This window comes from Corythoichthys intestinalis, chromosome 11, assembly GCF_030265065.1.
Source record: "Corythoichthys intestinalis isolate RoL2023-P3 chromosome 11, ASM3026506v1, whole genome shotgun sequence".
Taxonomy (NCBI): domain Eukaryota; kingdom Metazoa; phylum Chordata; class Actinopteri; order Syngnathiformes; family Syngnathidae; genus Corythoichthys; species Corythoichthys intestinalis.
This window is the reverse complement of record NC_080405.1, coordinates 52162346-52179130: the sequence shown is the minus strand read 5'-3', so window position 1 is coordinate 52179130 and position 16785 is coordinate 52162346. Positions and strand designations below refer to the sequence as shown.

The window sequence follows — 16785 nt, the reverse complement described above, 5'->3', positions numbered from 1 at the left end:
ACAATTTCTGTTAAAGTGGCATAGTCCAAGAGGCTAAACTGTCTAAGATTGACGTGGGGGACATGTTGGGAGGCATTTAGTGTAACATTTGTTAATCCGGAGTTGCACACAGTCTGTCTAATCATTAGTACTTTGTGTGTAAAAAATGCTGCGAAATTATTACAGGACACCTCAGATGCCAATTCCTGAGGTATTGATGCTTGTGGGTTTGTCAGTTTGTCAACAACAGAAAATAGTGTGCGAGTATTGTGGGTGTTTCTACTAATGATCTCTGAAAAATATGATTGTCTAGCATTTTTCAGTTCCTGGTTGTATTTGCGAAGACTCTCTTTGTAGATATCATAAAAAACTAGGAGTTTGTTTTTTCGCCATCTGCGTTCTGCTCGTCTACAAACTTGCTTTTGTTTTATAGCTAGTATGGCATCTCTCCAGGGTGACCTCTTCTTTCTTGACAAGGTTTTTGTCTTAATCGGGGCAATAGTGTCCATTACAGTCATCACACCGGAACTGAAACTATTTACAAGTTCTTCCACTGGAGCTATTGTAGGGGTTAATAATGAGGCATAGGCCTGTGTGAATAACGCACATGTGTTATCACGAATGTAACGCTTCCTAATAAACTCTGTTTCCCTTTTCAGAGGATGGACAGGGGTGGTCATTTTAAACATAATGCAGTAGTGATCAGACAGAGCAACATCATTCACTGTGACCTCAGAGATGTTAAGACCTTTGGATATTATTAAGTCCAGTATGTGCCCTCTGTTATGTGCCCTCTGTTATGTGTTGGAACTGTGACATGCTCCAAGCTCTTACAGTTTTTCAAACTTTCGTGAGAATAGGCTGATTTTGTGTGGACAAGATAGTTGTAAATATCAGGGTCAGGCAAAGATGGCGAAGGCAGCGGGTCGAAAAACAGCGATTTTGGCATCAAATACGGATCTGGCGAATGGATAAACTGAAGCTTTTCCACGTAACGCCTTTTATGCAACGCATCCAATGAGTTTACAGCGTCAGATAACACCGGGGCTTCCATGAATTGCTATATAACTTGCACGACTAATTGAAAACAATGAGAATAGGTCTAAAAAATAGGTACAATATGGCGGCAGGAAACAGCGACACGCCCATTTTGTGACGTAGGTGAGTAGGGTCTATAATGAGTAGACCCCAAAAAAAGTCTCAAGAATCTATGCCCGAAAAACTAATATATTCAGCCTTGATTGTGTTGCAGATGTGAAGCCCCAAAACAACTTAGTCCTGACCGCCGCCTCGCCCAGCTTACCCTGGCCGGTCATCATCGGGATTCCAGTGGGCGTGGCCTTCGTCCTGGGCACCGCCCTCCTCTGGTTCTGCCAGTCCAAACGTAGCTGCCAATCTTCTTCCTCCTCGCCTTCCTCGCAAACCTCCTCCGCCGTCCAGCGCCTCCCGGTGGCGGGCCGCGAGCGAGCCTGCCCCGGCGCCGACAAGGATGGCCTTTCTTACGAGGACTATTCGGCTCACCAGAACCAGCCGCTGACCTCCTCCAAGCTGTACCTCAAAATCTACACGCACGACATTCACACGCACTCGCACGTGGACGGAAAAGTGCACCAACACCAGCACATTCACTACCAATGTTAGCAACGGAGGGACAAAAAACAGCCGCGACACTTTGGGACACAATGAAGAATGTAAAGAGATTTTTTTTGTAAACAATCAAAAGTCCCTCAGAGTATTTTTTTTTCTAAACTAACAATACACCCCACGCTCTGGCCTTCTGTAAATAGTAAGATCTAACTATATAGCATTTAGCATGCTTTTGTATAAATGTAATAATATTATCAGTTCATTTTAGCGTAGCCAAAATAAAACGCTTGAAGCATATTTGCTTCATTGGGAGGAGACGAAGGTGAAATACGCTGCTAAAGAACTGCAAAAGCACTGCAAAGCACTCTGTGGACAGTTCTTCAGGTACACCTTAATATTTTTACCATTTAGTGCAATTCCTTTAGAATTGGCTGTTTTTGGGCCATTTTACTGAGCAACATGAAATTGGTAGGCATGTCTATTAAAAGTAGAGAATTGGCTTGAGGCAGCCGTTTTACAGTATGTGAAAGCTAGCCTCCAAATAGAAAATTCTCGTTAGGGTTGCACCGATACCAATTTTTGGCTCCCGATACCCATATGGTATCGACCATTACATTTGTACGTAAACATACGTTTTTAGTTTAAAAAAAAAAAAAAAAAAAAGTATTTTCTAAGGTTGTTCCGATCATGCTTTTTTTTGCTCCCGATATTTCCCGATCCGATTGCTTTTTTTTGCTCCCGATTCAATTCCAATCATTCCCGATAATTTTTCCCGATCATATACATTTTGGCAATGAATTTAGAAAAAAAATGAATAAAACTCGGACGAATATATACATTCAACATACAGTACATAAGTACTGTATTTGTTTATGATGACAATAAATCCTCAAGATGGCATTTACATTATTAACATTCTTTCTGTGAGAGGGATCCACGGATAGAAAGACTTGTGACTTTGTATATTCTGACTAACTATTGCCATCTAGTGTATTTGTTGAGCTTTCAGTAAATGATACTGTAGCCATGCCCAAATGCATGATGGGAAGTGGAACCATGACTGTGCGTAGTGCTAGCAATTGATATATCTTCTCTGCGTTGGGAAATAACATAAGGTGTTGAGAAAAAGATCAATTGCTACCTTCTTCTCCACATTGCTTCCCATGATATTTCTAATTGTAGGGAGAGGGATTGTAAGGCTTTAGCCAATTAATAAAAGGCTCCAAAGGCTGCCAAAATTCACTCTACTCATTTTACGCTGCCTTTTATCTCTCTATATAGCAATACTACAGTACATACTTACAAGTCATTGCTATCATGGCATGATTTGAGGGAGGGTGCATCTTGGCCAGAGGAAAAACAAATTTTATTTTTTTACTTTATTGGCTGCCATGACGGCGCTAGACGTCCAATCAATTTCAAGTGGCAGGGATGATAGTGAACGAACGAATGTCGATTCGCTGCCACACTGTGTGAAGGATGATTGGACGCCACAAGATTGGATGGATGTCTAAGTTTTTTTACAGCGGCATCCGTAACTGGCGGCTATTTTGGGTAGGTCGAGCAGCAGTTGGAAAATACTGGTAGTCACTGGGTTACGAACGAGTTGCGTTCCTATGCTGGTGAACTAACCCGAATTTCCGTGTAAATCGGAAATAACCCTTAAGTACCCCTGAATGCCCCCAAAATCTCAGAATAACTATCCAAAAACACGCATTACACTGTGCGTCATATTAATAAGATAAGTAAAAATTAAGAAGCTGTGAGGTACAAAAGGTACTGTTTATGTAATTTAAAAACAAATGACTGGAGACAAAATGGCAGACGAGACTCTAGCGTTGTAAAGTCGAAATTGCGTAAATCAGGTACGTCGTAGCCCGGGGATTATCTGTAAACATCGGAGAGTAAATAGTGCACAGCATTAGTGCGCTATTTCTTAGCACTGTTCAATACCGATGATGTCATTTTAGTACCATATCGGTAGCAATAGCACCAATTTGGCGCCAAAATTATATCATTAACACATCGTAGAATGACTAGTATCGGTATTGGTGACACCACTGAAAGATTTAGTCTGATTGCTAACAAAATTTGCACAACACAATAGATTAGGGAACCTCTGGCTAGCTCCTGATGCTATATGATTTGTGATACAAGGCTAACGATAACATTGGCACGATACATGTGTCAGGAAAACAATCTAAGATATTGTACGATGCAATTATTAAAGAGATAAACAAGCTATTAATTTAAACTGGGAGGACTGGCTTTGATTTCTCATGTTTGAGTGCAATTGATGGCGCTAAATAAACAAACACTTGCCCCCTCCCGTTCAAAATGACATACACAACATAGACACTATTCTAGTTGAAAATTTTGGTCTCTTGGAATTAAAATGATTTATAAAATTCTTGGCAGGAGCATATCGATAATCTATTGGGATACAAGGTATCACTATACATCACCATATCCAGAGGTGTCACATCCCATTAGGCAAACCAGGCAATTGCCTAGGGCCCCCAGCTAGCAGGGGCCCCCAGAGGGCCAAAAGATTTAGCACATGCAGCTTTACTGCACTGTCGCAGGGGGGAGTGTTTCAATACCATGGAATCATTTGGCAAATTATCTAACGATTCTGTTATCAATCCCAATCAGCACTAACCATGTCACGTAGATTATACATGTTTAAGATAGTCCAATCAGCTATTAATACCACACGATTGTTTAAGAAGTGACTCACCAAATACTGTCTGGAAAGTCCTTGCCGAATTGTTTTACGTTCATTTTCACAGGCCACCTCATTATTCATGTGACTACTTAAAGAAATGCCGATTTTTCCCAAAAAGTCTATTAATGGGTCTATTGTATTCCTCGTTGAATACTCTATAAGAAAAATGTAACATATGCATCTAAAATAGCCCTAAACAATTTTATTAGCAAATTTAATACTTATTTCGGTCGGTAGTCCACCAATCAGTGTTTTTTACGGAATAATTTGAATTTGATGGGTCGTAGGGCCAATCTGACTACTGATTTCACACAAAGGTATATACCTCCGCATCCGATGATTGTATTTTTGTGTTGCTACTCTTTCTTCTATTGCTCCAAGTCCAACTGCCCCCCCTTACTTGCACACGCTCGAAGGGCCCCATGTTGCTTGTTGCCTGGGGCCCCCGGGGACCCTTGCTACGCCTCTGACCATATCGATTTATTTTCACACACCTACAACAGCGTTTGGGGTTTTGTTTTTACTAAAAAGATTAGCTTTAGCTTGAACTACCGTAAATACGCACTATAAGACGCACCGGACTATAAGCCACTACCCACCAAATTTGGCATGAAAACGGCATTTGTTCACAAATTAGACACACTGGACTATAAGCCGCAGCTGTTCTCAATGTATTATGGGATATTTACACCAAAAGATATGAACCAGTAACACTTAATTTGACAGCGGAATCATAAGACCAACCACAGCGAAGCTTTGAACCAATTGGCTGAAAAGCTCCATTGCTTCAAGATACTTTATTTGGCACTCACTGCTCCTTTGGGGGAGACAGTCAACCTCTGCTGCCACCTGCAGTCAACATTTTTGTGGTCCAACATGCCTCCTAGCATGCATTGCAGCGCTACAGCTATAAAAATCAAAACTCATTTTCTGTGCTAATTTTCTTCAGTTACTGTTCCAATTGTTTCATTAATTGCTAGTTATGGTATTTGGTAACACTATATTTGACAGTGGCGCCATATGACTGTCATTAGACAATCATATTTATGACATGACACTGTCATGAGCATTTATGAATACTTATAATTAGCGATGTCGATCGATCGGGTCCGATCACGTCATTTTCAAAGTATCGGAATCGGCAAAGAAATATCGGCCATGCCTTTTTTTAATTTTATTTTTATTTTATTTTTATTAAATCGTTTTCTAATCGTATTTAACGGTACAGACATAATATGTTACACTCACCCAGAGTGTTTAGTTTAGGCTTAAGGTAGGGTTATCAAATTTATCCCAATAACGGCAGTAATTAATTTTTTAAAAAATGTATCACGTTGAAATATTTAACGCAATTAATGCATGTGCTGCACGACCCACTCACGCATTGTCGCGCTCAATCTGTAATGGCGCCGTTTGAGAGATAAAAGGCAGCGTAAAATGAGCAGAGTGAAATTTGGCAGCCATTGGAACCTTTTTTTAATTGGCTAATGCCTTACAATCCCTCTCCCTACGATAAGAAATATCATGGGAAGCAATGTGGGGAAGCAAGGTAACACTTGATGTTTTTCTTAACACCTTATGTTATTTGCCAACGCAGAGAAGATATATGAATTGGTAGCACTACGCAGTCATGGTTCCACTTGCCATCATGCATTTGGCCATGGCTACAGTATCATTTACTGAAAGCTCAACAAATACACTAAATAGTAGAGGTGTGCAAAATTTCCGATTCTTAGATTATTCGCGATTCGGCCGTGGAAGATTCGAGAACGATTCACAAACATCCAAATTCCGATTATTGAAATATGCCAAGTAAAGCGGAAGTACAACACACTCAGCGCGCCGCGCGGTCTTCGGGACGGAACGGAGCGGGAGTAGCTAAACATTATGCTTCTCATTAACCGGCCCCTCGGGTAATGCCAACGCTCAACTCACGGCTCTAGCTCAACTCATGCCACGAGATAAAAAAACACAACAACATACCTGACTGCTGCCGAAAAGTTGCTACAAGTACAGCTAAGGTACATAATGTTACGGTAGATATCATTTATATAGGACTAGATGGATTATAGACTCGGTAGCGGTAGCATCACATCTGCAAAAAGCTAGATGCGGGCGTTAGTAAACGGCCGCCATCTTAAAGCAGTAAACTTCCCTGCAATGCTGTTGTATCGAACCTTCCAAGCAAACCTAATTAACTTTTTATCTAAAATACTCCTAAATCGGTAAAATATTGACTTGAATCTATCTTTAAAATAGTTTTAAAACTTTCACATGTCAAAAGTAGACAAAAGCGAAATTATGGAATAACGGGAGCAATTTTAACAACTTTAACGGTTGATTCACAACATTAAATTAATTGAATGTAGTTTAAAGCTGCTGATACAGAATGGGGACTGGAGTTTTTTTATTTAATGTTATTTTTGTATATTTGTTTACTGTTATATGTTAACTTGATACTGAAATAGTAGTTTGGTTTAGCCTGAGAGTATTTTTGAACAATTTTGGAACTAATGTACAAAACTTTATTTAAAACAAAAAAAAAAAAAAAAAAAAGGAGGGGGGTGCATCAATAATCGTTTTATAATCGAATCGGAGCCTCTGAATCGTAATCGTAATCGAATCGTTATGCCCAAAGATTCCCAGCTCTACTAAATAGCAATATTTAGTCACAATATACAAAGTCACAAGTCTTTCTATCCGTGGATCCCTCTCACAGAAAGAATGTTAATAATGTAAATGCCATCTTGAGGATTTATTGTCATAATAAACAAATACAGTACTTATGTACTGTATGTTGAATGTATATATTCGTCCGAGTTTTATTCATTTTTTTCTTAATGCATTGCCAAAATGTATATGATTGGGAAAAATTATCGGGAATGATTTGAATTGAATCGGGAGCAAAAAAAAAGCAATCGGATCGGGAAATTTCGGGATCGCCAGATACTCAAACTAAAACGATCGGGAGCAAAAAAACATGATCGGAACAACCCTACTTATAATAGATGTCATTTAGTGTTATATGGCAAATTATCTCAATTTTGAATAGATGTAAAAGATCCAAGCTGGACTTAAATGGAATAAGTGACACAATTTGCCTGATGACACTTAATAACAAAAGCATTCAGTACTGCCCATGGTAGTGTCATGTCATAATTATGACGGTCTTATGACAGTGTTATGACACCGCTGTCAAATAAAGTTACCTATTAACCCAAATAAATCAACAAATAAGCCGCATTGTAAGCTGCAGGATTCAAAATAAAGGAAAAAAAGCGACTTTTACTCCAAAAATGACGGTATCAAAACTTTCCGACACTGAATTTTTGCGAAAGTTGTACCTAAAATCTTGTCTACAGAGTACATGCATTCACATGGAGCTCACTACACGACAATTTAACATAATTTCAAACCTGTGAAGCTATTTCTACTATCACTATACAGTATGTTTTTATCATTGCTAATGTTGTATTTAAAGCTATAGGACTGCCGCCGGACTGTAGACCAACTTGTCAATGTGCACTTACCGCTGGTATGTATGTGATTTTCACATTTTTTATTTGTACGAATTGTTCAAATTGGTGATGACCAAAAAAAAAATGTTTGGGAAAAAAATTGCTTTTCTAATTTATTTTCTTTGGGCATTATACTGCATGAGTTTTTTTCATGTTTTTATATACACAGACACGCATAATGTCATTGTAGATATTGTATTTATACGTGCTGGCAGATGTTATGGATACACGTATTGACAATCTTGTACAGCATATTAATCGTTGCTATTAAAAGAAAATCTGTTGCATTTTAGATTGGCGCATATATGTCTTGCTGTGAATTTAGATTAGTAGACGTTGAATTGGTATTCTAGCGCCACCAAGGCAGCCAATCAGTTGAAAAAAAAAAAAATTTGTTCAGTCCTCTGGCTAAGATGCAGCCTCCCACCAATTGGTTTGTTAACTAGTAGACGTCCAATCCAATTGAAGCGGGAGGGATGGCAGCGAATGAACGTTCGTTCATTCGCTGCCATCCCTCCCGCTTCAATTGGATTGGACGTCTAGCACCGTCAATGGCAGACAATGAGTTAAGCAGTGTCTGACCAAGCCATAATAGCTAGTACTTTACAGCGGTGGTTCTTAACATTGCTCAAGTTACCGAACCCCACAAGTTTCACGTGTAGATTCACCGAACCCTTCAGAATTAGTTTTTTTGTTTTTTTTTTCTTTCAAATTCAAAACAGATACAGTTGTGGTCAAAAGTTTACATACACTTGTGAAGAACATAATGTCATGGCTCTCTTGAGTTTCCAGTTATTTCTACAACTCTGATTTTTCTTGGAACAGATACTTCTTTGTCACAAAAAAACATTCATGAAGTTTGGTTCTTTTATGACTTTATTATGGGTGAACAGAAAAAAGTGATCAAATCTGCTGGGTCAAAAATATACATACAGCAGCGCTAATATTTGGTAACATGTCCCTTGGCCATTTTCACTTCAATTAGGAGCTTTGGTAGCCATCCACAAGCTTCTGGTTGAATCTTTGACCACTCCTCTTGACAGAATTGGTGCAGTTCAGTTAAATTTGATGGCTTTCTGACATGGACTTGTTTCTTCAGCATTGTCCACAAGTTCTCAATGGGGTTTAAGTTAGGCCATTCAAAAACCTTAATTCTAGCCTGATTTAGCCATTCCATTACCACTTTTGATGTGTGTTTGGGGTCATTGTCCTGTTGGAACACCCAACTGCGCCCAAGACCCAATCTTCGGGCTGATGACGTTAGGTTATCTTGAAGAATTTGAAGGTAATCCTCCTTCCTCATTATCCCATTTACTCTCTGTAAAGCACCAGTTCCAATGGCAGCAAAACAGCCCCACAGCATAATTCTAACACCACCGTGCTTGACGGTAGGCATGGTGTACTTTGGGTTAAAGGCCTCACCTTTTCTCCTCCAAACATATTGCTGGGCATTGTGGCCAAACAGCTCGATTTTTGTTTCGCCTGACCACAGAACTTTCCTCCAGAAGGTCTTATCTTTGTCCACGTGATCAGCAGCAAACTTCAGTCGAGTCTTAAGGTGCCGCTTTTGGAGCAAGGGCTTCCTTCTTGCACGGCAGCCTCTCAGTCCATGGAGATGCAAAACACGCTTGACTGTGGACATTGACACCTGTGTTCCAGCAGCTTCTAATTCTTGGCAGATCTGCTTTTTGGTGATTCTCGGTTGAATCTTCACCCCCTGACCAATTTTCTCTCAGCAGCAGGTGATAACTTGCGTTTTCTTCCTGATCTTGGCAGTGACAAAACAGTGCCATGCACTTTATACTTTACAAACAATTGTTTGCACTGTTGCTCTTGGGACCTGCAGCTGCTTTGAAATGGCTCCAAGTGACTTTCCTGACTTGTTCAAGTCAATGATTCACTTTTTCAGATCCATGTATGTATATTTTTGACCCAGCAGATTTGATCACTTTTTCTGTTAACCCATAATAAAGTCATAAAAGAACCAAACTTCATGAATGTTTTTTGTGTTCCAATCACTCTATCGGAGAAAAATCAGAGTTGTAGAAATAACTGGAAACTCAAGAGAGCCATGACATTATGTTCTTCACAAGTGTATGTAAACTTTTGACCACAACTGTATGTCTAAGCTAGCATGCTAATAATTTAGCAAATTCTTTTAAAAATTCTTCTCTTCTTTTGACAGCACGTTTTATTAACAGATCAAAATTTGCGAGTCAGCCTTCCACTGAGCAAACCAGTTCCCGAGGACTAGCAGTTAATAGGAATGGATTTAGCCTTTAAATTGGGAGCAAACCGGTCCAAAACTTGGTCTAAAAAGCCACTTTGCCTAGATTTAATCAGCGTACGAAAATAGGGCTCAGCGTTTTTTTTTTTTAATCTTCGCCGAACGCCTTGGACTTACTCACCTAACCCCTGGGGTTCAATTGAACCCAGGTTAAGAACCACTGCTTTACAGTCAAGTGAGTATGCAGTAATTAAGTATTCTTTTTTTTTAATAAATGTTGGGGAAAAAACGGCTGAAAAAGCAGTTTCTGCTGAATTTTAAGCTAAAAAAACTGCTGTGAACAATATGTCTATATGTTGCATATAAGTTTTATGGCGCATTATGTCCCCGGACTATTATTTGTCCGTTTTACCCTGGAGACCCCCGTTTACAGACACCGCGCAACCGCTTTTGTTTCAACACAGCCATAAAAATAAGGTAAGTAATAATATTATTTGAAATGTCTATTGTTTTTAGTTTAGAATCATTAATTTATGTCTAATATTTAGTTTTTAAAAAATTACTTTAAAAAATTATTCACCCGCATATTTTAAAGTTTTATACAAATTACATCACAGTAAAAAAAATAATGTCTGTAAATAGGCCCCAGATATGTACCTAATAACTATTGCTTAATCTTATTTTTTTATGTTACTGTCCCATTTTCCCTGATATTTTAGATAGGGTTAAATAATATAAAATATTAAAATAAATAATCCATCCAAACAAAGAAAAATTGGGGGGGGGGGGAATGTTTATAAGGAAAAATATTTAGAAATCTCGACCATTCCTTGTTGTCTGCGATTTCTCCATTGCCACCCTTGTTATATTACCGTGTTTCACCCATAAAATCCCCAAAAAGTCTAGCTTTTTTTTTAATCGAAACAAGGTAAGTATGCAATAATATCTGGTAAAAATCATGGCGTCTCTAATTATGCTCTCATCTCGAGTCACCAGAAAGCCTCAAAAAGACATACATTTCAGTCGAACGGTAGCACTAGACTTATGGACACAGCAGGCTAACTGACTAGCATGCTGTTCATCATCTTTTCGACCATTGTTGCCATTTTGATTGCTATATATGGGATGATATTGATGTATTAGATACATTAGATGCTTAAATCATAAAGCCTAGGCCAGACATGTCCAAAGTCCGGCCCGGGGGCCAAATGCGGCCCGTGGTCAAATTTCATCCGGCCCCCCAGCCTCTGTCATTAAATCAATAACGTCTGGCCCAAACACAGACTTAATGAATTGGTACTCCAACCAGCATATGAAGTAGCTTACACACAAACTGCTGCCCCTCATTTACCCACTAAAAGGCAGCAGCACTTTAACCCTTTATTGCCAAATGTATCACATTTGATACAACTAAAATTCCATGATTTTGAGACAAATTTAAAATTTTGACATTTATTTTTGAAAAATGAAATGGATGCAAGTCAACACATGCATCTGCAGGTTCCATGAGAAAAAAACACTTGATTTAGCATGAGTTATAGATATAGAGCGCTTATTACACATATTCATTTTGACTTTTCTTTTTACAAATTTGAAAAAAAGGTTTCATTAGGACCTTATTTTTCAAATTTAGGGATTCTCTGATAATTGCTTCATGTTGGAGGTATTTAAGAGCTAAGCAACATTACTCCGTGTGACCCATTACTTCCATTTTCTAAAATGGTGACAATCAACAAAAAAAAGAAAGTTGACTGTGACGGCCGACACTTCAAGGATAGGTGGAAATTAGACTATTTCTTCACTAAAATACGCAACAACTGTGTCTGCCTCATTTGCAAAGAGACGTCGCTGTTTTTAAAGATTTCAATGTGAGGCGATATTACCAAACAAGACACGCTGACATGTACGACAAGATTACAGGGAAGATACGCAGAAATTGAAGCAACTTGAAGCTAGTTTAATGTCACAGCAGCAGTATTTCGCAAGAGCCCGAGAGTCGAAAGAGAAAAAAATAATTAAGCAAATGTGACACACTGAATGGCTTGCTAAAATTTGCTTGAATATATTGTTCTACGTAAAGGACGTCAGCCAAGGTCGGCCCCCTACATTTTCACCACACCAAATCTGGCCCCCTTTGCAAAAAGTTTGGACACCCCTGGCCTAGGCCCTAGGCAGAGGTTGCGCTAGACATTTTCGTTGTCTGTCATTTTGACTGACAGGGTCATAAAAATCCGGTCATAATCTATTTTTACCCGTCACTTAAATTTTTAAAATGATAATGATGACATATTCAATAGCATTTAGTTTTCATTCATTTTTAATTAATATTGTAACGCTTGCTTGGCGGCGAAAAATTAGACACGGAAGTCGTATTTTTCTCCCTCTTTTTACTCTGCTTACCGCCAACAACACCAACAAAACAACAACTCCACCCCCAAAGAAAAAGAGGCAACTATATAGACCCCAATCACCAACGTCACACAATGATCTTAATTGTGGTTGTCAGCCCCAAATCTTCTAAATATATATTAAATGCATTTTACCAGATATAAAATGACTACTACATAGTCTGTGGTGATCGTTTGGTGCCCAGATTTCTTGTCGAATTACAGCAGTCCATCTCGCTCTCCTCTTCGGGTCTCTCAGAATACGGTAGGATTTCAAGTCTCTCCGTCTTCTCTGTTACTGCAACCAACCACCACACACACCTTCACCATTTTGATTATTAATGTTAACGAGCAGAAAAACACGCCATAATAGGAGGCATGTACGTAGCGGTAATGTTTAAACACGACGAGCTGACGGACAATACGGCGGCTCCAGTCAGGGGGGCGGAGTTGTGACGTCATGTGATTGGGGTCTATACACAGGCGGCAATCTAGTCCACCAATTGGATGACGCGCTGGCACACCGCGTGCACCAATAAGAACCTCGCGTTGATGTGTCAATCACGGTGCCGCCGCCAGACCCCGGTGACGCTACAATATTCTGACAGAATAGCCAACGACGTCATCCATTAAGAGAGACAATAGCTAATTAATATGCTCACTCGCCACCCTGTGGTCTGGGGTGTGAATTGCAACTTGTCAAAATCACGGACGGACTTTTTTCCGTCACCGTTTTAAAAAACCGGTCAACGACGGAAAATATTCGGTTAACGCGACCCCTGGCCCTAGGCTTCAAGGCTAAATTCAATAAATAGTTATGTACTCACATTTATATTAGGGCTGTCAAAATTATCGCGTTAACGGGCGTGAATTATTTTAATCAATCAGGTTAAAATATTTGACGCATTTAACGCACATGCCCCGCTCAAACAGATTAAAATGACAGCCAATTGCCAATTGTTACTTGTGTTTTTGTCGCCCTCTGCTGGCGCTTGGGTGCGACTGATTTTATGGGTTTCAGCACCCATGAGCATTGTGTATTGACGTCAACAATGGCGAGCTACTAGTTTATTTTTTGTTTGAAAATTTTACAAATTTTATAAAAACGAAAATATTAAGAGGGGTTTTGATATAGAATTTCTATAACTTGTACTAACATTTATCTTTTAAGAACTACAAGTCTTTCTATCCATGGATCGCTTTAACAGAATGTTAATAATGGTAATGCCATCTTGTTGATTTGTTGTTATAATAAACAAATACAGTACTTATGTAGAGTATGTTCAATATATATATATCCGTCTTGCATCTTTCCATTACAAAAATAATTTACGGAAAAATATGGCTTATTTTATAGATGGTTTGAATTGCGATTAATTACGATTAATTTTTAAGCTGTGATTAACTCGATTAAAAATTTTAATCGTTTGACAGCCCTAATTTGTCTATGTTTCCTTTATGCATATGGAGCCTTTTATTTTCAGTATCTCACATTCACATTCTTTAATCATAATTGAAAAACTAATTTAAAAGCCCACTGCAAAAATTAAAATATTATGGTATTGGAATTTAAACCCTAAAATTCCCCTGGATTTTTTTTTTTTTTTCTGCACAGATTAAAATCAGCCAAATCAAAAACTGCATGCAGTAATTAATTATACAGCTAACTCCCCATTTAGCCATGTATATTTACAAAATAAAACACGGGGCTAAATTAAATCTACATTTACTCACGTACCAATTTCCTTTATTATTGTACAGTGTTTTCCGCCATATATAGTTTTAAAGTGATCCTCTAACTTAAATACATGTAGGCTCTAATAAACCACAATTGTTCTCTTGTACTAAAATATGTTGTTAGAAACATAAAATGTTAAATCAATGGCAATATTTTATAATATTTACTACATATTTTGACCGTGAGTTGGCGCCATGGTTTGCGGGCTCGCAGTGATGACGTCATTGGTATCTTGCGTGTTCAACAATTGCTTATTGCTGCCTAAACTCGCGAAGTAAAATGCCACGATGTGCTGCTTTTGGATGCAATTTCCAGTCAAATGGAAACAAGGGGAGTGAAGTGAGTGGTCAAGGTGGAATTATTATTTTTTGTGAATAAATGTGCATAAGTGGAAGCTTCTCCCCCTTTTTGGTCCCTGTATGCACGTACCCTACCCACCACACGTTACAACTGGCGCCCGAACATTTTTCCTGGATCCTCAGTCAAGTAAGGGATCCGTCTATTTTCTGGATGCGACGGTCCCACCACGTCTGCAATATTGGTTTCGGATCTGTCCAATTTTTTGATTCGTCGGTTCCACGGCGGCTTTTCGGATCAGTCTATTTTGTGGATTCGGCGGCTGCGACATTGTCATGGGATCGGTCTAATTCCTTGATCTTCGAGTGAGTAAAAAACGCGGATTTGGATTACTATTGCTATCTTTTATGTTGACTATTCTTCGTGGGAGTTTTCCCCAAATCATACTACAGTGACGACAGTGACTCTGACGTGGACCTCACAACAATCTTTGAGTTCGTCAGGGAACGCATGTTTGCGTACTGCTGAGCTCCGGAGTGAAGAGTGGTTAAGGTGGAAATATTTTTTTGTGAATAAATGTGTATAGTGGAAGCTTCTCCCCTTTTTGATACTTTTATACACGTATCCTAGCTACCACGCGTTACAATGTACAAGACATGGATTACACAAGGTGTGCTCTTTGGCCTGTACTGTATGTAAAGCACACGGCAGCTCTGAATGCTAACAATCTACATAATTATATTGGGATAAGTTTGAAAACACAATATGCTTACCTTGAATATCTGCTAATAAAACCGGACAGCATACAACCGGACTTCCCAACAGGACTCTCTCGCATCACCAGTTTTGCCCAACTTTTGTCTTATCAGGTATTTGCTGCACGCATTTTTCCCTTAAGCTCGTCTTGTGAACAACCGACAGTGCTGTCCTGCTCTTCACTTTTCAGATCTGGTTCAAATAGGAAGGGTAGAACTGACGATATGTTGGGAAAGCTAACGAGTGACGCGCTGGGATTTCCGCAACGGGACCAGTGACGTCACGCACTGCGACGTAACAAGAATGGCGACCTATCACTTAAAATAATTTTACAAACTTTATTAAAACAAAAACATTAAGAGGGGTTTTAATATCAAATTATTATAACTCATACTAACATTTATCATTTAAGAATTACTTGTCTTAATAATAGAGGATCTCTTTAAAAACGTATTGGTACACTATCGATCAATACCACACACAAATCGGTATCAGGAGGTAAAAAATGATTTGGTGCAAGTACTAAAAACCCAACAGAACACAGCCTCACCATGACTGATCCTTCATCTTTCAAGTTCTTATAGTTCTGCTCCAAATTAGGAATTTTTATTGATCTCAAGCGATCGAGGCTGATCATCTGCACACTGATATTTTGCACACATCATCTGCAGCCTGTCACCGATTGTTACGGCACATCACAGACAAATCAAACGGGAATGTTTCTTTTCTAGTCCTGTTCTGCAAATCATTTTCCGTCTTGTTTGAGACATTTTCGCCGACGGTTCATCCAGCACATCTGCTCCCCGTCCGCCTCCTCATCTCTTGACGTGAGGAGGAGGAGGATCCTGCGCTAGATAAAAACGACATTGACACCTCGGTAGAGTTGTCTACATGACTTTTATGTCTTCCGCTGATCTGGTTCTTTTTTTTTACCCTCACGCTGAGGTGATTCACGAGTTTCTAGAGTTGAAATATGACTGCTGTTTGTTCTGTCATCTGTTTGGGGAGGTGACATGATCCAGACATGTAGCGCCGAGCTACTTCCAGATGCTTCTAATTTGATTTGTATATTTTATTTACAAGTAAAAAATAATATCGGTAACAAAAAAAAAAAAAGTCTTTGGATGGAAAAAAAAACTTGTTTGGGTGAGAATGCTTTTTTTTTCATAAAAAAAAACAAAACAAACAAACAAACATAGTAACCTTTGCTATGTTTGTAAGTCATTTATTTATTATTTTATTTCGACGTGAAAGTTTTAAAACGGTTTCATCATTTAATGATAGATTCAAGTCAAGATTTTGCCGATTTAGGAGTATTTTAGATAAAAAGTTACTTAGCTTCGCTAGGAAGGTTCACTTCAACAGAGCCTTTCTGAGAAGTGTACTGCTATAAAATGGCTGCCGTTTACTCACGCCACCGAGTGTCATTTCGCATGTAGTTCTATACGCATGAGCTATCTAGGCGCAGATTGTAGGCTGTCGGCTACAGTCAGGAAATACTGGCGCCACCTAGCCTAGCATCGCGTTTGCAACAGCGTCACAACAAACACTCTTTTCTCTCAAAGTCT

General features: G+C 39.0%; 1 protein-coding gene across 1 annotated transcript in view; it reads left to right on the top strand.

Annotated features, from left to right (window-relative positions):
* The window catches only part of fgfrl1a (fibroblast growth factor receptor like 1a), a 109683-nt gene extending 107042 nt beyond the window's left edge, over positions 1 to 2641 (top strand). The window contains exon 8 of the mRNA XM_057850399.1: positions 1232 to 2641. Within this exon, the coding sequence (XP_057706382.1) occupies positions 1232 to 1620 (389 nt within the window). The 3' untranslated portion in view covers positions 1621 to 2641. The remainder of the gene's footprint in view (positions 1 to 1231) is intronic.
* Positions 2642 to 16785: the final 14144 nt, after the last annotated feature.